Consider the following 20,721-nt stretch of genomic DNA (forward strand, 5'->3'; position numbering starts at 1 on the left):
AATTTACCCACGAGAAAGCCCCTTTAGAATAACACAAGGCTGAAGGGATTTCTCATTCAATGGCTCTCAAACTTTGCTATGCAGTAAAATCACCCAGGGAACTCAAAAAAAACAAACAAATCCCAGTGTCAGGGCACACATTTGACCTAGCAGTCAAGGTGCCTGTGTCCCATATTGGAGGAGCTGGGTTTGATTCCTGTCCCTGGCTCCTGATAACAGCATCCTGCTGATGAGGACTCTGGGAGGCAGAAATGATGACTCATGTAATTGGGGCCCTGTAGCCATTGTGGACTTTTGGGGAATGAGCCAGCAGATGGAAACTAGCTTGCTCTCTGTCTCTCCCCTCTCTCCCTCCCCCCATCCAATGAATAATAATATTTTTAAAAATGTCACTTTCCAGGTTGTATCCTACACTGAGTAGATGGGAATCTGATAAGAGAACCAGACATCAGAATTGTTTAAACCCTCAGTGGTGCCAACACACGGCCAAGCTTGAGAGCTAATGATCTACTACTGTCTAGTCCATTCCATTCATAATGAGGACAAGACTATGCGATTCGAGCACCGCTGTTTCTAATCTAAGTAGCCTGCATCATTCGAGGCCCTGTAAGAAGATACAGCTCTGCCGCAGCCTGCAAAGGTTCTTGGCAGAGATGGTGACAAATACAGAAACTGAACGCATCTCTCTCCTGCCTACCTGCCCTGGGGTTACTCGGGGCAGCTTCATATCCCAATGCATTGATCCAGAAAATAGGACATGGCCTGACAGTTCTAAAAGGCAGGGCCCAAGGCTGCCATCCTTTCTCAGTGCTTTTGTTCTGAGAACAACAGAAAAGCACTTAATTGAATTCCACCTTGAGGCCGCATAATGGGATACACAGAACATTTCACTCAAAGCAAGGAGGTGGCATTGAAAGGAGGCGTGCCCGAGCTGTGTGTAAAGGTGGTGGATAATGAGCACTGGCTGCAGTGTCCACGGCTGACCACGTGTCCCCGTGAGCCCTGGCTGCTCTTTGTGATCTCAGGCGGGGCTCAGAGGACAGAGAAAAACCATGTTGCCTCTTCTTGCTCTTGATTTTGCAGGTGGTAAATGTCACTGGCAACCAGGACATCTGTTACTACAACTTCCTTTGTGCCCACCCCTTGGGCGTCCTGAGGTAAACCTGGCTGCCCTGTGAGGCTTTTTGAGACTCCTTTCTGTCTAATGTTGGGACTTCAGGTTTTTTAATCACTGTGGAAGATAGCCTGTGTGGAGAGCAATAGGACCTCAGTCAGGAGGTCGATACCATGTATGTTTCTCTGGCTTGTGAATGAGAAACAAGATTAGGAGTAATTGAGGTGTTTCTGCAAATGTCGCATCTGTAGTTGGGGTGTCATGTGTTCACAGGTGTTTTTCCTCGGGCCGTTGTTACAGCCCCCTGTGGCGGATGTCCTTGTTACTCCAGTTTTAGATAAAGACACTAAGGCATCATCAGATAAGGGCTTGCTAAAGTCCCCTCAGGCACTAGTGATGTCAGAACTCGAACCCAGACCTGCTGTCCCCTCCTTTCCAGCCACCAGAGCCTGGTGAAGTGGAAAGAGTATGTGCCTGGGAGTTGGGAGCCCGGCTTCTTGCTCCAGAGTGGAAGCAGCCTTTGGTTTCCTGAAAGAAAGCTGCTGACCGTGATTGGCTGACACCTATTCTGAACGTCGTCCCCCCATGAGAATTCCCTCTCACAGCGTGGCTGAAATCCAAGGCTGTCTTTGGAGTGACCTTTTCCCAGATTGCTACCTTGCCAGTGCTGTGTGGGAAAAGCGAAAATTGAGCAAATGCAGTCACCAGAGCAGTCACCCCAAGAGGAAGCAGGCAGATGGCCACAAGTGACATAAGCTTCTTAAAACAAAGGACTTAGGTTATAGAGGAGGTCTGCTTTTGCTATAGTTATCACTGTTCTTTGCATATAGCCAGGTTCTCCAAAAAGTTCATGGAAATTGGAATTAAAAGACAAATTGTTTTGTGCAGACATTTTTTTTTTGACAGGTAGAGTTAGACAATGAGAGAGAGAGACAGAGAGAAAGGTCTTCCTTTCCATTGGTTCACCCCCCAAATGGCCACCATGGCTGGTGCGCCGTACTGCGCCGATCTGAAGCCAGGAGCCAGGCGCTTCCTCCTGGTCTCCTATGCGGGTGCAGGGCCCAAGCACTTGGGCCATCCTCCACTGCCTTCCCAGGCCACAGCAGAGAGCTGGACTGGAAGAGGAGCAACCGGGACAGAATCCAGTGCCCAGACTGGGACTAGAACCCAGAGTGCCAGCGCCGCAGGCAGAGGATTAGCCTAGTGAGCCACAGCGCCGGCCAGTGCAAACATTTTTGAAATCCATGCAAATGCAAGGTCTTGAGAAAGTTCACGTAAAGGCATATCATGAAAAAATGCATATATTTCAATTTTTTGTACCCAAATAAACTCATTTTTTTAATAAACTCATTTTTAAATTCCATTCTCTGAACTTTTTGAAGTAGCTTTGCATATATGTATACTATAACATCAAGTTGTATACCTAAAATATATAAAGCTTATGTTTTAAAAAAAATGATTTCTGATGGGTTTCCAATCCCAAAATCATGTGGAAAGTTCTTGGGTGGGAAATACTGAATGTTCATTCATTTTCTGAATCCCATTGACTGCCTTCACTCTTGTGCTTTCTCACTCCTTATAGTGCCTTCAACAACATCCTAAGTAACCTGGGCCACGTACTCCTGGGCTTCCTCTTCCTACTGATAGTCCTGCGCCGGGACATTCTCCATCGAAGAGCCCTGGAAGCCAAGGACATCTTTGCCATGGTGAGGAGAGAGTGAGTAAATCCCAGGGGCCAGGAACGTTATGGTTGCAAACAGCATTTGCAGAGCAGACATCAGCGGGATGGTGCGATGCTGTGTTACGTGTAATGAGGAAGCGTGGGCTCCCAGGGTACCTCATGTGTCACTACAGACATCTTTGACTCTCTTTCTCCTTTTCCAGGAGTATGGGATTCCCAAACACTTTGGTCTCTTCTATGCTATGGGCATCGCATTGATGATGGAAGGAGTGCTCAGTGCCTGCTACCATGTCTGCCCTAATTACTCCAATTTCCAGTTTGGTAATTAGCATCTGTATCAACTCCACAGATCTGTGTTACAGGGGTCTTATCCGGGGGCCCTTCCAGAAATGTCAAGGGCACACTTTGGTTGTGCCCTACTTCTAAGTCGGTTCCCTATGAGCAACTAGCTCAGGCCCAGGCTGCTACTACACTCATATGCAAAGGAAGTGGGGTGACCTGTAGACCAATGGGACCCTCCCTTCCCCACCAATGCTGGGGTAGCTTTGCTGAAGCAAAGGGGCTGGGCGCATGTGCGTTTTTGAGTTGCAAAGAGCAGATGGCGAGTAGATGCAGATACTGTTAGGAAGGAGGAAGGGAAGAGCTGGAGTGGAAGGCAGCGCACCGGGTCCTCCACACCTGAGGATGGAGTGTTTTAGATGGTTGTCTTTATATCTGTGTCCTGGCCTCTGGCTGTTAGAAGACCACAGACAGCCCCGTCATGTTTAATTTCTTTCCATTAGAAAAGATTTATTAACAGAAAACATTCACCACTCCGAATGAATAGATGTCGCACTTGTAAATATTTGCCTTAGATCTATTTCTTAAAAAAAAAAAAACATTATGCTAAAGCTGAGGTCATATTTTGGACCATTTTCCGAGTTAATCCATTCCTCCCCACCCCCCACTGCAATGACTGATTAATTTGGTATTTATTCTTCCATTTGGTTATTTTATGTTTACTACATTTGTAGTAAATGAATATTAATCTTTAACCTTCTTTCATTCACAGTATTTTTCAAGATTAATCAAAGATATGTAGCTTATTAATTTTAAAGCTTACCATATTTTATAATAAAAGTATATGAAATTTATCATTTCGTCCACTGAACAGCATTTAGATGTTGCTTCCATTTTGCTGGTACACACAACACTGCAATAAATAGCCTTATATACATCTCTGTGCATATGTGGGAGAGGGTTTCTAGCTATTTTCCAACACTGGGATATACAAGTCAATATGTGTAGTATTCAATGTGGTTAGACTCCAAAGTCCTGAGAACAGCTCCCTACCCCGATCTGGGACTCATCTGACTGTCACTGCCTAAACTGCTACCCTCAAGGAAGTTTTTGTTGGTGGTGTTGGACAGTAGCACCTAAAATGCAAAAGTGGGGAGAGTCAGTTGTTTTTCCTAGGAGATGCCTTTCTTCGGAGAGCTGGGAACAGCCCTGGGAGGTGTACAGGTAGAGCATGTGGGGTCTTGTGAGACAGCCTGCCTTGGAGGAGGGGTCACCACACAGTCCGAGGGCAGTAAACATGCCAGGGACTGCAGTGAGGGGCTACTGAGAGGTTGAAATCAAGAAGGGGTTGTCTGTTGCCTACTGAATCCTGTTGTCTCGGCCCCTGGGTCCTCAGACACCTCCTTCATGTACATGATTGCGGGCCTCTGCATGCTGAAGCTTTACCAGACCCGCCACCCAGACATCAACGCCAGTGCCTACTCTGCCTACGCCTCCTTCGCTGTGGTCATCATGCTCACCGTCCTCGGAGTGGTGCGTCCCTCGCCACCTGCCTTCCATCTGGCTCCCAAAAAGAGCCCCCATGGGAGGCACTTTGCTATTGTTTGTTTCTTTGCTTGTTCGTTGGACCTCAGGTGAACAAGTTGGTTTTAACTATACTCCTTGGGTCATGACCCACTCTGATCATGGGTCCATTTGTAGCGCACTCTTAGTCAATTGTTTGTAATCACACCGTCACTGATTGTACTTGGCTAATTGTTTCTGATCATGTAAGAGGCACCTGTAAAACTGCTCCTGCATAACTTTAATGCACAGCTGGGCCCTGACTCATGTGAAACTGGAACAGGGATGTGCAGTATGTGGCCAACAAGTGTTGGATATTATCACCTGTTGGAAGAGCATTAGTCCAGCTGAACCCTGCTGCCCATTTACTGTTATTCTGCTGCTGCCTCCCCTCTTTCTTCCCTTCTCCACTTTCTTTGGCCACTGTGCAGTGAGATCCCTGTGGGTTCCAAGAAGGGAAGAAGAGCAAAGCACACATGCAGCTTAGTTTTTGATTCCTGCCACATACCTGAGAGACTGGTTGATTACTGTGAGTTCTCTGGGAATAGCCCCAGATGAAGGTAACACCCATCTCTATCCTAGGTGTTTGGGAAGAACGATGTATGGTTCTGGGTTATCTTCTCTGCCATCCATGTTCTTGCCTCTCTGGCCCTCAGCACACAGATTTACTACATGGGTCGTTTCAAGATAGGTGAGTCACTTGTTTTCTACTAAACACATGGATTAACTTCCCCTGGGAAAGTGGGCATTGTCTTCGCTCATCCTGAATGGAAATGTTACTGGTCACCATGAGCACGTGCTCTGGATTCTGAGCTATGTTTAATTCCATGTACTCTCTCCAAGAGTTTCCTATCCTTTATAGGATTGCAATGAGCCATTATCAGTAGTTCTAATTTCTGCTGAGAAAGTAAGTTTTCTGTATTCAGAGCTGTGCTGTGCCTGCAGCTCCCAGTTGCAAACATTCTCCAACCCACCAGACTTGGAATGTGCATGAGAGAAATGGCGTGATTGCTACCCCACTGCTTCCAGCTGGAGGAGTGTGCTTCATTTGATAGCACTCCGAAGGAGCACTTCTGTAACCACACTAAATAGTCACTGACAATGAATTGTAGATTATTTCCAGATTTTAGGGTTCGAACTTTCTGAGACACATTTACCAATCTAGAGGCAGGGCTCCTGCGGAACTCCCTCAAGCAATGTGAACCCACCAGGGAGCACTGAGCCTCTCATAGAGATCAACCTGGGATGTGCTGCTGGTCAGTCAGAAGGGAGCAGCTTCAGGTTGCTTTAGAGCATTTAATTTCAAAAGTCATTTTAAGGTCCAGGAAGTCAGGCCTAAATCTCCTTTTGTATATTTCAAGATAAATCATTATATATGAACATAGGCCTAGACTAATATTTGCAGAGCGCACTGCAAGAGTACAAATGAAAACCTGCACACTGTATTGTGGACATTTCAAAGTTATAAAACAAACTGAAAAGCTACTGAAAGAGAAAGGGAGAGAGAGAGAGACAGAGAAGAGAGAAAGAGAGAGAGAAATTGGTAAATATACCTAGAAGATCCAAGTTGAAATTTAGAATTCTTGGTCCCTCAAAAGAACAGTGCAGAGCATAGTTGTGCAGGAAAGCAAATCTGTAGCCCCCGCCATTATTTTCTTTCCGCCTCTTGTTTTGCCCTGTGTTTTAAGAGGTCTCACAAGTGTGTATAGGAACAACCTGGCCCAACACCCAATGTCCATCCATATCTTCTAAATGAGCCACCTCTTGGCCATTTCTTGTCCCCTACTAAGTCCTGGTGGTACCATCTGCTCTCATAAAGAAGGGGAGAGGGCTAGGCAGGCCCTGGGAAGAAGCTCAAGAATACCTAAGAAGGGAATTTGGGGGGCCAAGGAATTCCAAACACAGTCTACAAGAGAATTGATTGATTCCCTCACCCTATAGACCCCTCACTCATAGAACGAGGGCTCTCTAAAATATGGGTCCCTGTTTGCCTGGGTCTAAGAGCAATTCTACATTAACAATGACAACTAGAAAACCAAATAAGACAGTTTCTCATCTTCGCAGTTTAGTTTTCTCTTTGGGCATGGCCAGTAGATCTACCCTTGGCACAAACATAGCCATCCTCAGATCCTCCAATTATAGCAGCCACTTGTGTAGAACATTGGAGATGGTGTTTTGTCATTTCCTATCCTGCACACCGAAGGTGAGTGAAGTCCCAAGGAAAATAATTTGGAGCATTGCTATTCCAGTTTCTCGCAGAGTTGGTAAAATAAACTTGAATACAGATATAGGTAATGGTAATGACCACCACTACTCTGGTCATGCATACTAATGGTGTTAATGGTACAAACTGTAATATAATAAAAAATTAGTTTCCCTAATTTCACACGATGCATCGTGACCACATGATGATTTGACACACTTGAAGACTGAGGAGGGCTCATCAAAGATCACGAGATGCAGGTGGGTAGAGGACGAGGGAAGGTGTAGCACAGGCTGGGGTCAGTCACAGTGATGCCTTTCCTGTCTGTAAGCCCAAAAGGACAGGGAGGAAGTGGTTGCCACACTGTGTCATGGAGACAAAGTCGCTCTGAAAGGAGCAGTGATCCTTGCTTGACAGACATGACCTAAAAAGGGACCTCACAGGGAGGGCAGCAGGAACATGACTCCTCTGAGCCCACTCTTCTCCCCCTGTCCCTGCAGTCCCCTCCAGGACTCCCCACTGTCCGGATCCAAAGAGGGTTAGGGAATCCTCTGATGTAGTCCAGATGTGTCCACCTCCCTGGCTGGGTGCAGGAGAGAGCCAAGGCGGGCAGGTGGAAGAGAGCCAGCATAGAGTTGAACTGAATGTTTTCCAAGTTCTGGACCCAGAGAGTCTCCCCTACGTGGTTACAGATTTGCCAAAGTCCATTGGAAAAACATGCTATCTTGTTGTGACAATGAGCATGTCTACACTGAGTCCAAAGGCAAGAAGTTGGATTAATGAACAATGGCTCAGCCAATTCAAATCTTTCCACTCACTTCATAAACTGCCTTTGCTTTCTTATCACATGTTCCTTTCTCTTTGGCCTTAGGCCACAAGAAAATAAATGTGGACACAGGAAAGGCAATAGTGATGGGCGAGAACATTACAGAAAATCCTAGAGCTGCTTGCCCCATGATCACTGTGTCTCTTGCTCCCAGAGCCCTGGAAAAGGACCTCAGCAATTGCTCTTGAGGGAAGATGGATTAAAAATCGTAAATAAGGAAGAGAAGAAGACAGGAAGAGAGAAGAGGCTCAGTGCACTCTTTGAGGAATAGTAAACTTCTGAATGTTTGACGCAGGCAGAAAATTTCTATGTTTTTTAGATAATCAAATACTACTTCCATGATGAGAAAATAAGCAAAGTCATTGTTTTGAGAAAACAGCATGGTTTACTGTTTGGCTTCCTTCTTGCAAATCATTTTTTTTTTTCTCATTTCTTCTCTGCTTCCCATTGATTCAGATGTGTCTGACACAGGTAATGTTGAGCCCCGTTTGCCTGGGTTCTGCCTTGTTTCCTTCCCCTGACCTGTCCGCTCTGCTCCCTGAATACTTGCTTCCAGGTCGGGTGGGCACCAAGGGAGGTCGGGGGTGGGGGCGGGAGCCTGTGACAGTCCAGGGGCCACGCTGCACCCTGGCCAGGCTGCTTCAGGCCTCTCCTGTGTTGTCACATGACCCCCCTGGCGGAGGAGTGGCATTCCCACCAGAGCAGGGATCCACACTCTGGACTGCCTGCTCTGGGCAGACCTGGACTTGCCTTTGATGTCCCTGGTGTGGACAGTTCGCAGGAGGACAGTGCATCTTTGACCTTGACTCTATTCAGAGAACACTTCCCCCAGGGCACACCCCTAGCATTCTGTACCATCCTTTCCAAAGATTGCCTTAACAGGACGTTTCCTGTCTTTTTCTCCTCCTCTTAACTTACATTGCTTTGATGAGGGTTTCAGTACAGACAGAGGAGCCCAGGAGCCCTTGGTTCAACTGTTACTAACATAACCACATGGAGACATAGAAATCAGAACCCTTGCAAGCTAAGACTGCCCACTCTCTAGGGAGAAGAGATGTGTCCAGGTGGATTTGAGGAAGTCCATTCCATCTGTGTTAGAAAGAAAGAAAATGCCCCCAGAGCAAACGGAGCGGGAAGCTTAGCTGAAGGAGACAGTGGAGGCCCAGCTGCCCGCCCAGTTGTTCTCAAGTGCTTGCCGTTCACATCCATCTTGCCTACTTTCCTGCTGTGTGATACACAGAGGGGGCACGCCTCCATGACAGCACCGCTTTTCTTAAAGCAAACATCTGCTCATCTGTTAGATGCAAAGCATTCTAATGTGTTTTAACAAACTGAAGATGAAAGCACTCTGCCCCGTAAGCTTGGGCCATGTCCGAGTATTTATTTTATCTCCAACTAAGCCTTCTCACCACGTGATTGTGTCTTCAGCAGACCTGGGAATTTTCCGACGGGCTGCCATGGTGTTCTACACAGACTGTATGCAGCAGTGTAGCCGGCCTCTGTACATGGTAAGTGTGTCACATGCGTGCCCCTATGTTCCTTGGCGTTCCTTCAGAAAGCAGGGGAACAGCAGGAGGGGCAGGCGCAGGGCAGTCACTCAAGGCTCCCAAAATCCAGATGGTCCGAAGTGGCTGAAGTCCAGTTTGGGGGGAGGGGTAGGAGAAAGGAGGGGCGGGAGAAGCATATTGTTTCCTCTTTTTCCTAAAAGATAGCTAGAATGCCCTCACTTTCATAAGTGAAATACTGGCTAATCTATAAAAAGCAAACATATACAGCACATTGTGGGGGAGAAGCAAGACACAGTGTCCTTCCAAACAGGTGCCAGCGTGGCAGTCAAAGGACACACTGTGAATGATTACACACACAGTGGCCATCAAACAGGCTGCCCCAAGTACGCTGCAGCATGTGGTCACTCCCATTGCTTTCATTAGGGACTTGTACTTTCCATATTATGCCTTTCTGTGTGGCTCGATTTTTACAACAAGCAAGAGTATTTTTTTAAACTATTATGCTTTTTTTTTAAGATTATTTATTTGAAAGTCAGAGTTGCACAGAGAGAGAAGGAGCGGCAGAGAGAGAAAGAGAGGTCTTCCATCCACTGGTCCACTCCCCAGTTGGCCACAATGGCCAGAGCTGCACCGATCTGAAGTCAGGAGCCAGGTGCTTCTTCCGGGTCTCCCATGCAGGTGTAGGGGCCCAAGGACTTGGGCCATCCTCCACTGCTTTACCAGGCCATAGCAGAGAGCTGGATCAGAAGTGGAACAGCAGGGTCTTGAACCAGCGCCCATGTAGGATGCCCGCACTGCAGGCGGCAGCTTTACCCACTACGCCACAGCACCAGCCCCTAAATTATCATTCTTTCTTGATGGTTGAAATACTTTCCAAAGTTATGCCATATATTTTGATTATATTGAACATTTATTTGGTAAATTGAGAGATCGGGGCCCTGACTTTAACCCTGTCCTGGCTCATTAGCCAGTGACTTCAGGACGCCCACTTACTGCCTCCAAGCCCAGGAACCCAGCTGCCACATGGTGCTGCTGCAGTCAAAACTAGTGTTGCTTTGGGGGCTGGCACATAGGAATTCAGGAGGTACCTGCTCATTGTGTTTCATCAGAGGGATTTTACATAAAGGAACATGGGCATCTCTAGCCATGGGGAGCTTGGCTAGGAGCTATAGACATTAAAATATTGAAGGGATTGAGGCCAGAGGATCTTATTCAGGTGAGAGTTTAAAAGCTGTTAAAAGCTATGGGTATTTGGAGAGGCAAACCTGTGAGCCAGGAGGGGGCCATTACTATTTTTGTTTGTTGCTTTACTTTAATTGGTGCAGGTTTTCTTTAAAAAAAAAATTTAAGAGCAGTTTTAGGATCACAGCAAAATTGAGCAGAAGACACAGAGTTTGGCCATATAAACCCTGCCCAGGCATGAGTACACAGTGTCTCCCCTGTCAGCATCCTGTCTCAGAGTGGCACATTCCATCAGTGAACCCACACCCGCGCCTCGACCTCACCCACTCCATAGCTCGCAGTAGGGTTCACTTCTGCTGTTGTATATTCTCTGTGTAATGGCTAGTACCCACCATCCTCGTGTCATGCAGAATAGCTTCACTGCCCTATAACACCCTGTGCTCTGCCTGCTCATCTCTCTCCTTCCCAGCCCTGGGCAACCACTAACCTTTTTTATCTGCATAGTTTTGCCTTTTGCAAAATGTCATGTCATTGGAATCATATAGTACATAGCCTTTCTAGGTTCACTTCTTTCACTGAGTAATTTGCATGTAAGTTTCCTCCACGTCTTTTCATGACCTGGTATCTTGCTAGCCATGAATAATACTCCATCACCTGGATATATCACGGGTTGTTATCCATTCACCTCTGAAGGACCTCTTGGTGGCTTCCAAGTACGGACAGTTATGAATAAGGCTTCTGTCAGCATCCACATTCAGCTTTTTGTGTGGACACAAGTTCTCAACTCATCTGGGTGCATATTAAGAAGACCAGTGCTGGGCTGGCACCGTGGCTTAACAGGCTAATCCTCCGCCTTGCGGCCCCGGCACACCGGGTTCTAGTCCCGGTTGGGGCACCGGATTCTATCCCGGTTGCCCCTCTTCCAGGCCAGCTCTCTGCTATGGCCCGGGAAGGCAGTGGAGGATGGCCCAAGTGCTTGGGCCCTGCACCCGCATGGGAGACCAGGAGAGGCACCTGGATCCTGGCTTCGGATCAGCGAGATGCGCTGGCCACAGCGGCCATTGGAGGGTGAACCAATGGAAAGGAAGACCTTTCTCTCTGTCTCTCTCTCTCACTGTCCACTCTGCCTGTCAAAAAAAAAAAAAAACAGTGCTGGAGAGTGTGTTCAGTTTTGTAACTGTCTTCCATATGGATGAACCATTTTACAGTCCCACCCACAGTGAATGAGAGTGCCTGTTGCTCCACATCCTACCAATATTTAGTATTAGTGTGTTGGATTTTAGCCATTCAAATAGGGAGTTAATGAGTTGCTTTTTTTAAAGATATTTTCTCCAAAATGGATGGATCACCTGGACACACAGAAAATTGTTTTAAATAGTAGATGGGTGACCATCTACATATAAGTGATTTACTTTAAATCACACCTAAATGATTTAAATATTATACTAAGGAGCGGGAACCCAAGTGAATTAATCTCATCAGAATAGCTGTCCTACAAGACGACCCTTTGCTCCTTCTTTCCCTCCTTACCCAATAACCTTAGCATTAAGACCATGGTTATAGAGGTCAGGAGCCTGGGAGTTGCAGAACCTCCTTGAGCCAGAGTAATGGGTACAAAACTCACCGTCACAGTTGGTCCTGAGAGTTGCAATAGTGGCTGAGCCGTCACAGAACCCAGAGCACCAGTGCTCACTCACACGCCACCAGCGGCAGCATGCTCACTACGAAGCAGTCAGCACACACCACTAGCCTCCCCCAGAGAATGGGGCCTGGTGCCCAGCTCCACTAAACACTGGGGGCAAACAGCCAGGGTCCTGCTTTGCTGACCACCTTTCTTTCTCAGGGACAAGGTCAAGGCTGTTTGCACTCAGAGGCTTTGCCATTTAGTCTCGTACAGGATCGGTGTCAGACCCAGGCCAGGCTGTCTTAGAACCATAGGACGTGTTTGTTTTTCACCAAGGCAATTGTTTTCCCATAGTTGATGCTTCTGCTACAGGAAGTAAAAAGAAAAGTAGTGTGTGCCGCCTCTCATTCGAAGGTTTTTTTTTTTCCCTGTTTTACAGGATCGAATGGTGTTGCTCGTCGTGGGGAACCTGGTTAACTGGTCCTTGTGAGTAGTCTTAGGAAAGCGTGTTTTGTCTACTAACATCTGTGACACTGTGGAATAGCTTTCCTTGACTGTCATTTTTACAATGAAATCTGAAATTAAGGAGAAGATAAGGCTTACCTGGAGACATGAGGGGGACAAAGTATTTCTTAATACTTTAATGCACTGGTCAAGTTCATTTGCTTGACAAGACAAACCCCTTTGTGGATAATTCAGACAGACAAAAGTCAGACAAAAAGTATGCCAATATGTACACCATAATTTTAAACTATTCAGTATAATTATCCATAAAAGCTATCCATAGTGGGCACTCTTTTCTGTTGAACTCTCTCTTGCTTACTAAACTTGTGTAGTGCATGCACATGTATGAGCACGTCTCTTTCCTGTTCATGTGTCTCTCTAGGTTTCTTCTTCCTACTCCACCTGTATCATTCTCTTTCTTCTTTGTGTCCCTCATCAACTCAGTGGCTTTTTTCACTCCAATGTCCTCCAAATAGAAAAGTACAAGCGTTGTATATTTTTGCTGGCTGAAATTATTTTATGCAACCGATAGTCAATTTTAAAAATTGAGTGAATAGGATGTAATATTGATCAAAAAATAAGTTTAGCTACTTTTGTTTGTGGCTGTTAGCTGATGTGTTCTTCTGATCAGTGAGCTTTAACAGAAGAACAGCTCTCTGCTCCTGGTGCCCATTAAGACATAGGAAGAAATGAAGAAAGGCACATGCTTTCAGGGGAGGCCAGAATCCGGCCATGAGAATCTGAATCTTATGTGGGGAAGGAGGCAAGGAGGGGAACAGAGGCAGGAGTACTTGCATCTGGAAGAGATTTTCCATAATGTTGTCACGGCAGGAATACCTTGGGACAAGGTCTGTGCCTGATTCCTCCCTTGGCTTGGGGAAGAGTACAGGTGAGATGACGCTGTGGCAGTGGCCATCAGTGCTCTTTGTTAGCACCCTTTCAGGGGCACAGCCCACAATCCTGAAGGCTAGATAAGCCAGGGCACTGGAGAGACAAAAGTGATCCTCCTCTTGACATCCAACAAGGCTTGACTATTGCTGATTTGAAATGGGCTCCCTGGGGGGCAGGTGGCATTGTGGCACGGCAGGTAAAGCCAATGCCTGCTATGCCAGCATCCCAAATGAGTGCTGGTTCATGTCCTGGCCGCTCCATTTCTTATCCAGATCCCCACTAATGCACCTGGGAAAAACAGCAAAAGATGGCCCAAGTATTTGGGCCCCTGCCACCCATGTGGGAGACTGGGGCAATGTTGCCATTTGGGGAGCGAATCAGAAGATAGATTTCTCTCTCTGTCTCTGTCTCTGTCTCTATCTCCGTCTCTGTCTCTCTCTCGTTCTGTAACTCTGACTTTCAAATAAATTATTATAAAGTTTGATGAAAGTGAAATAGGCTCCCCGACAAGGCTGGGGAGCACCTCCCAGTTTCATTCTTCTAAGGCTCATCAACTTTGTCCCCATCTTCATTAGTCAAGAATTTAACCTTTGAAAATGCAGATTGGGATGGATTCTCCTTGAATGATTTCAGAGCTTATTGGTCACGAAGAATAACAAGACTGTGTGACTTGTTTCTGCCTCTTACGTAATCAGAATGAGACACCTCCCCCCGCCAATCTGCTCACTAGACAAGGCGGCAGCCTCTGTCTCCTGAGACAGCTCTGTGGGCACCAGGCCTGCAGGATGGCTGAGGTGCAGTTAATGCTGCACTCAGTACAGCGTGGCCTCCCTCTCAGGTGCTCTGTAAAGATGTGGAGTGACGTAATAGGGGTGTTATTTTACATAAAGCAATCACTTATATGATCCTATGTGTGTATCAATAGAGATGTGTATGTGTGTGTGTGTGTAAACATGCACATTTGTATAGAGAGAGAGGGAATGATGATGTGTGGCAAATGCTAATAACTGGTGAATCAGAGGGAATGATATGTGAGAGTTTTTTGAGATACAGAATATTTCAAGTATCTGGGAGGAGGAAATTTCCTACAATATATATAACAAGTTAGTTGGAAAACAAAATGCATGAAAAGAGTCCATGACTTTATATTTGAAATGCTTAGAAGTAAATTTTGAGAGGTGTGGAAACTTTTAGAAGAAAATTTAGTTATTTTAAAAGGAGACATAAAGGAGAACTTGACTATATGAAGAGAGATGTCAAGGCCTGGGTGAAAAGATTGACTAATGTAAAGATACCTGTTCTCAAGTCAATGTACAAATTTAGAATAGAATTAATAGTATTTTATTCTAAAATTTATTTGCCTAGTTAGGTAAAACTTTAAAAAATCTCTGAAAAAGGAGATTAGCAGAAGGAAGCAGAAGCAGAGGGGTATAGTGAGTAGCTTAGCACTACCCATAGAATGTTCTGGAATGATGTGGACATTCTGCACTAAAGTGTCCAGTATGGTAACTATTACCAAATGTAGTTATTAAGGACCTAAGACTTGACTAGAGTGACTGAGAAATTGAATTTTTCATTTTATTTAATTTCAATTAATTTAACTTGAGTTAAATTTATGTAAATTAATTAAAGTGGCTAGCATATTGAATAGTGCAGGCTAGCCTAACCAGATGATATAACTTATCATTAGACAATAATGAAATAATGATCCAAAATTAGAAACATAAGTCAGTAAATCAAAATATAGACAGACATATAGCCTAGTGGTAAGGGCAACTGCATTCAACATCAGAGTACCTGGGTTTGTTAGCTACCTCTTGACTTCAGATTCCTGGTAAGAAAGACCCTGAGAGGTAGCAGTGATGGCTTAAGTAACTGGGTTCTTGTCATCCATATGGAGCACCTGGATTGTTTTCCCATCTCTCAGCTTTGGCTCATTGAGGATGTTTGGAGAGTGAGCCAGCCAATGGAAGCTCAATCATTCTCTCTCACTCTGTGTCTCTTAAGTATAAGAATACATTTTTAATGGATGGGCTAGAAACCAACTAGATATAGATAAAGATGTAGATGTAGATTTTAAACATATATGTGCAGATGTGTATTTTTTAAAAAACCAAGTTTTTCAAAACAAGGAGAAAAGAAGCATTATCTAATTAACACTTGTTATAACAAAATAGAAATTCGGGATAAAATTCAGGCTAAACGCCAAGCAAGATGAACTTCAGTGTTAGACTCATAGATAGTGGGGGCCGGCGCTGTGGCTCACTTGTTTAATCCTCTGCCTGCGGCATTGGCATCCCATGTGGGTGCCGGGTTCTAGTCCTGGTTGCTCCTCTTCCAGTCCAGCTCTTGGCTGTGGCCCGGGAGGGCAGTGGAGGATGGCCCAAGTGCTTGGGTCCCTGCACCCACATGGGAGACCAGGAGGAAGCACGTGGCCTCCTGGCTTCAGATCGGTGCGGCCCGCTGGCCATAGCAGCCATTTGGGGGTGAACCAACGGAAGGAAGTCCTTTTTTTCTCTCTCTCTCTCACTGTCTATAACTCTACCTGTCAAATTAAAAAAAAAAAAAAAAGACTCATAGATAGCAAAAATTCGGTAATGTGTTTCAAGCCAAGAGTTTTGGTTAGTTTTTTCCATTACTATAACAAAATACCCAAGACAGCGAACTTAGAACACACTCATTTAATTCAGCGTTGTGGAAGTTCAGAGTCCCAGAGGCATGACTTTGGCTCTGGTGAGGCCCCCACGGCAGACAGCATAGTGTCTACAACAGCAGAATCACTTAGCAAGCCAGGGAGTTGAGTGAGCCCAAACTCAGGAAAATAGGACAACCCTCTCGTGATAACTCAGGAAGTTACACAAGAACTACCTCCACAGGCACACACCTAGTGACCTGAGAACACCCCCCACCCTCCATCTAGGCCCTGCCTTCTAAAGCTTCCACCAACTCCTAACAGCGTCTCCCTGGGGACCAAGGCTTAACCCAGGGGACTTTGGATGACTTTTAACATTCAAACCATAATCCTGAGTACTGAGATAATTCCACCTCTAGTAATGTATTCTAAGGCGCTAATCCTTAAAAATCTTCTTCTATTTTTAAATTGATATATTTTACATTTTAAATAATATATTTATCTTAATAGATATTTTTTAATGATATAGATAATATAGTGGTTGTACATATTTACAGGGTTCAGAAGAGTTCTTCTTAAATGCAAAAAATAAAGTACAACCTATGTCTGAAGACAGGTGTTTATGCACTGCAATGTTCCTTGAAACAATGAACCCCTGAAGGACTCAGGAGCAATTCTCAGCTGGAGAGGAATGATGATTACTCACAATCCACCCCCTTATGAGAACTTTCCTAGTCACTAGAAATGACTATTCTGAAGAGGAGGCAATACATTGAAAGTTACTTGTATATATAAATGATTTGCTTTTAACATCTCCAATCAGAGTTCAAGAGGTAAGAAAGCCAATAACGAAAGGTGCAAACCCAGCTTTGGGCCTGCAACCTTCCCGCCTTCTCTTGCCCTCAGCGCCCTCTTTGGACTGATCTACAGACCCAGGGACTTTGCATCCTACATGCTAGGCATCTTCATCTGCAACCTGCTGCTCTACCTGGCCTTCTACATCATCATGAAGGTAAGTGTGTGTGGGCGTGGGGGCCTGCAGAGCTCCGGCCCTGGCTCTGGCACTGGGTCCAGCTTGGCCGCCTGCGTCTGCCCTCACAGCTTCGCAGCTCGGAGAAGGTTCTCCCGTTGCCGCTCTTCTGCATCGTGGCCACTGCTGTGGTGTGGGCAGCCGCCCTGTACTTTTTCTTCCAGAGTCTCAGCAGCTGGGAGGTAAGAGAGCAGTTTTCTAGGAAGGTCTTTCTCATTTGCATTTTTGACCTTTCTGCCTCCCTCTCCGTGTGTTTGTTGCTTCTGATCTTTTTTACTTTCTCTGACGTGAAAGCTTTCTCTGAAAAGGATGGTTTTGAATAGCCACATAGAACTGCCACGTGGACGTCATTATCAGGGAGGCCCTTCCTAAAAGTGTGAGCCCCAGAGACATGGCACACTTGCTCTCTGTTGTGTGTTGTAGTTTGATCCTGTGCCCAGTGGATAATTAACATGTGCAGAACCTAGAAGACTGTATCTTTCTCAGCAGAGTCACCATCCATCAATAAAGGCCCAGCACAGGTGTCAGTAAATCCATTTCATAGAACAGAAAAGCTGAGGCTGGGAAATTAGTGCAACCTGAAACACAGCACAGGGATGAAGTCCCAGCTCTCCAGCACGCCACTCACTACCATCAATTAGAGAACAACCCTGTATCCATTAACAGCTACTCTCATTTCTCCCTAACTCCTTAGTACTGACAAACTAGACTAAGCTATCCTGGTCTCTATAGATTGCCTGTTTTGTGCGTTTCACATAAAGGGAGCCACACGACATGTGGCTTTTGGGTCTGCTGTCTTCCCCTTAGCCTGGTTCCTGGGTTCATGTGTGCTATGGCATGCATCAGTATTTCCTGTCTTCAACTGGCTGAGTAACATCCCGTTGTGTGGCTGTCTACACTGCATGTATTGGTTCATCGGTTGACAGACAGTTGGGTTATTCCTGCCTTTTGAGTGCTGTGACAGATGCCGCCCCGGGCACTTGCCTACAAGTCTGGGTGTGCATGTACCTTTGTGGGTGCTCTCAGAGCCAGCCAGCCAGCAGCAGTTCTGTGGCTCTCTAAATGCTCAATGCTCCAAACCACTGCATGGTGGCCTCTCGTCCACCTCCTGCCTCCCCTTCCTGCAGGGGACCCCCGCCGAATCCCGAGAGAAGAACCGCGAGTGCATCCTGCTGGATTTCTTTGATGACCATGACATCTGGCACTTCCTCTCTGCCACGGCTCTGTTTTTCTCATTCCTGGTGAGTTCATCGTATTTCTTCTTCTTCCTTCCCTCTCTCTACAGCCTCTACCCTCATTTCTTCTCTTCCACTCTTCCTGACATTCTTTTAAAGTCCTCCCTGATTTCCAATCCCTCACTGTAATTCAGTGTATGGACCATCCTATCTCTTTTTCCTTATACTGTATCCTTGGCTAGATCTTTAATTCATTTTCTCTCTACCCTCCAATATTTTCAGACACAGTAATGAAATTGCTTTCCCTAAGTTGCCCAGCGTATTGAGATGGAATTGGTTTTCAGACTCACGTGCCTGGAGTTCCCCTAAGAATCGCCTTTGACCTTCACTTGATCCCTGTTCTACTGGACCATTCCTTATTGTGCTCTGCCCGCTCACATGTCCGCCCTTCTTCCAGTCCAACTGGACATTCTACGTCCTGGGGTGGCTCAGATAGCCTCCAGCCTCTGTTGCCTTCTCTCCAGCCTGTTCCCGGGGTCTCCTGTAGTCCCTCTCTTTGTCCAAACCCTTTCCTTAGAAGGCATGCATGCTTATGTTAACCCTGAGTGACAGCTTCCAGCATCTGTTAATCCTAACTTTGACTTTTCCAAAGTGGAAGTCCGGGTGCTAGCATGTAGGTTCAGTTGACAACGAACAGTGTAGGTCGCTTTGACCATTCTCTGGCAGCCGTGTTAACATCAAGAATGGGCCAAGGCTTCCCCCTAGTGGCCAGTTTTGGAAGTTTAGGAAAGTTAAAGCACGCTGTATACCTATTCCTTACGGGTTGTATTTTTGAGAGGCAAAAGTGGAGCTAAGCAAGTTGTACCCAGCATCACTACGCACCAAATAGGTGTTTGCACTCCTCTGCACAGGCCGCGTGTACTTGGTCTGTGAGTTTCCATCAGGGCATAATGTGAGTCCTAACACTTGTTCTTCTGCCACGGTGTCCCGAAGGTAAAACATTTGAGGAACCCATACCATGCTGGTTAGCAACTCTTGAAGACAGGCTCCCCCTTCCAAGAGTGTTGTAATGCATGGACGTTACAGCAGATTCTCCTGGGGATTTCTGCATGTCATGCCTGTCACAGGTGCCTTGTGTAGATCTCTCCTTTTGTTCTCCAGAAAACCTTTAATAAAGGATGACATTCTTTAAAATATACATATAAGAAAAGAGAGAGAGAGAGAAAGAGAGAGAGAGGAGCCAAGGGTTCCATGAGGAGAGAATGGAAATAAGAGCTAGGAGTGGAGGAGAAGGGTCATTTCTTTATAGACTGTGCCACAAAACCTCATGTCCTCAGTGTTACCTTCTAATAATGACTGTCCAAGCCATCTTGCCAAAACGGTTGCCTCTCCCACCCCATACTCCCTATATTGTCTCCCTAGTTTAATTTCAGCCCTTGGCATATACTACCATCTAGCATACATGTCTAAAACCTTCTCTTTTATGTAGGCTCTATGAAGGGGGAGATTTTTGTCTCTTGTTCCAAGCTGTATCTCCATCATCTGGAATAGTACATTAAAACCCTTCCTAAGTGTTTAATTGCTAAGTGAGCTATATGGCTATAAGTGGTTAAGAGCAAGGTATTGCAGAAGGCTGTAGAAGATAGAATGAGTAAGGGATCCTACAGTTTTCAGTCTGTGGGGGTCAGCAGGTAGGGACTTGGCGGGGCTGCGACTGGGAAGTCTTGCGTTTCTGTCTCTCTTGTTTCAGGTTCTGTTAACCCTGGATGATGACCTGGATGTGGTGCGAAGGGACAAGATCCCTGTCTTCTGAGCCTCCAGCATGGAGAGGGAGAGAGGAGCAATCCACCCTGGTGCTGTTTCACGCAAATGACAGCGACTGCAGCAACACGACCACTGCCAGTGCTCCACTCAGCCTCCGTAGAGGCAACTCTGCCTGTGTTCCCCCGGGAGGGAGGTGGCTGGGGGCAGCAAGACCTCAGGAAGGCAGACAGAAGGGAAGCCACAGCTGGGAACAGAAGCACCGAGAAACACCTGTCCCCTCTGTTTGCTACTCCGTGAGTCAGACGTGGTCAGAACTGGATCTGAGAGGGCTTCGCGCCCTCCCCTGAGACTCGCTGGCAACGGCAGACTGCTGCTGCTCCTCTCCTGCCAGCTGCCACCATGTCAGACAGGCCAGCTCCTTGGATCTCCCACCTCCGTGACACCTGCTGCTCCGGGCTTCCCAAAGCACCAGCTCACTTCTCTAAGGTCCTCGGAGGATGGGATTGCCCCGCGTGGAGTGGAGAGGTGGACCCAAGTAGGATAGATGTTCTGGGGGTACCAGCTGGTTGCCACTTCCGGAGGAATGTCCAGTGTTTCCTCCAGGTTCCTACTGCCATTAGGAGACTTGAGGTTGGACTCTGGGACACAGACACCTCTTAACAGGTTACTGTCACTGTCTCCAGAATAGGGAGAGCTGCCCTATTCCCTAGTGTCTTCACTACATTGCTGCGTGTTGAGCCCTCGC

The 20,721-nt window shown here is 46.3% G+C and overlaps 1 protein-coding gene across 5 annotated transcripts in view; it reads left to right on the forward strand.

The window, feature by feature from the left end:
- Positions 1 to 20,025, forward strand: part of SIDT1 (SID1 transmembrane family member 1) — a 101,549-nt gene extending 81,524 nt beyond the window's left edge. For 3 of the 5 annotated variants that reach the window (XM_062176773.1, XM_062176780.1, XM_062176790.1), the window contains 12 exons: positions 1,084 to 1,157; positions 2,697 to 2,820; positions 2,999 to 3,116; positions 4,471 to 4,607; positions 5,220 to 5,328; positions 8,123 to 8,137; positions 9,098 to 9,174; positions 12,420 to 12,466; positions 16,914 to 17,019; positions 17,109 to 17,219; positions 18,165 to 18,278; positions 19,963 to 20,025. In XM_062176773.1, coding sequence (XP_062032757.1) covers positions 1,084 to 1,157; positions 2,697 to 2,820; positions 2,999 to 3,116; positions 4,471 to 4,607; positions 5,220 to 5,328; positions 8,123 to 8,137; positions 9,098 to 9,174; positions 12,420 to 12,466; positions 16,914 to 17,019; positions 17,109 to 17,219; positions 18,165 to 18,278; positions 19,963 to 20,025 — 1,095 coding nt within the window. Of the gene's footprint in view, positions 1 to 1,083; positions 1,158 to 2,696; positions 2,821 to 2,998; positions 3,117 to 4,470; positions 4,608 to 5,219; positions 5,329 to 8,122; positions 8,138 to 9,094; positions 9,175 to 12,419; positions 12,467 to 16,913; positions 17,020 to 17,108; positions 17,220 to 18,164; positions 18,279 to 19,962 lie in introns of all 5 variants that reach the window. The other 2 variants (XM_062176764.1, XM_062176757.1) reach the window with 2 other exon arrangements.
- The last annotated feature ends 696 nt before the right edge of the window (positions 20,026 to 20,721 follow it).

Source organism: Lepus europaeus, chromosome 2, assembly GCF_033115175.1.
Source record: "Lepus europaeus isolate LE1 chromosome 2, mLepTim1.pri, whole genome shotgun sequence".
In the NCBI taxonomy this organism is placed as follows: Eukaryota; Metazoa; Chordata; class Mammalia; order Lagomorpha; family Leporidae; genus Lepus; species Lepus europaeus.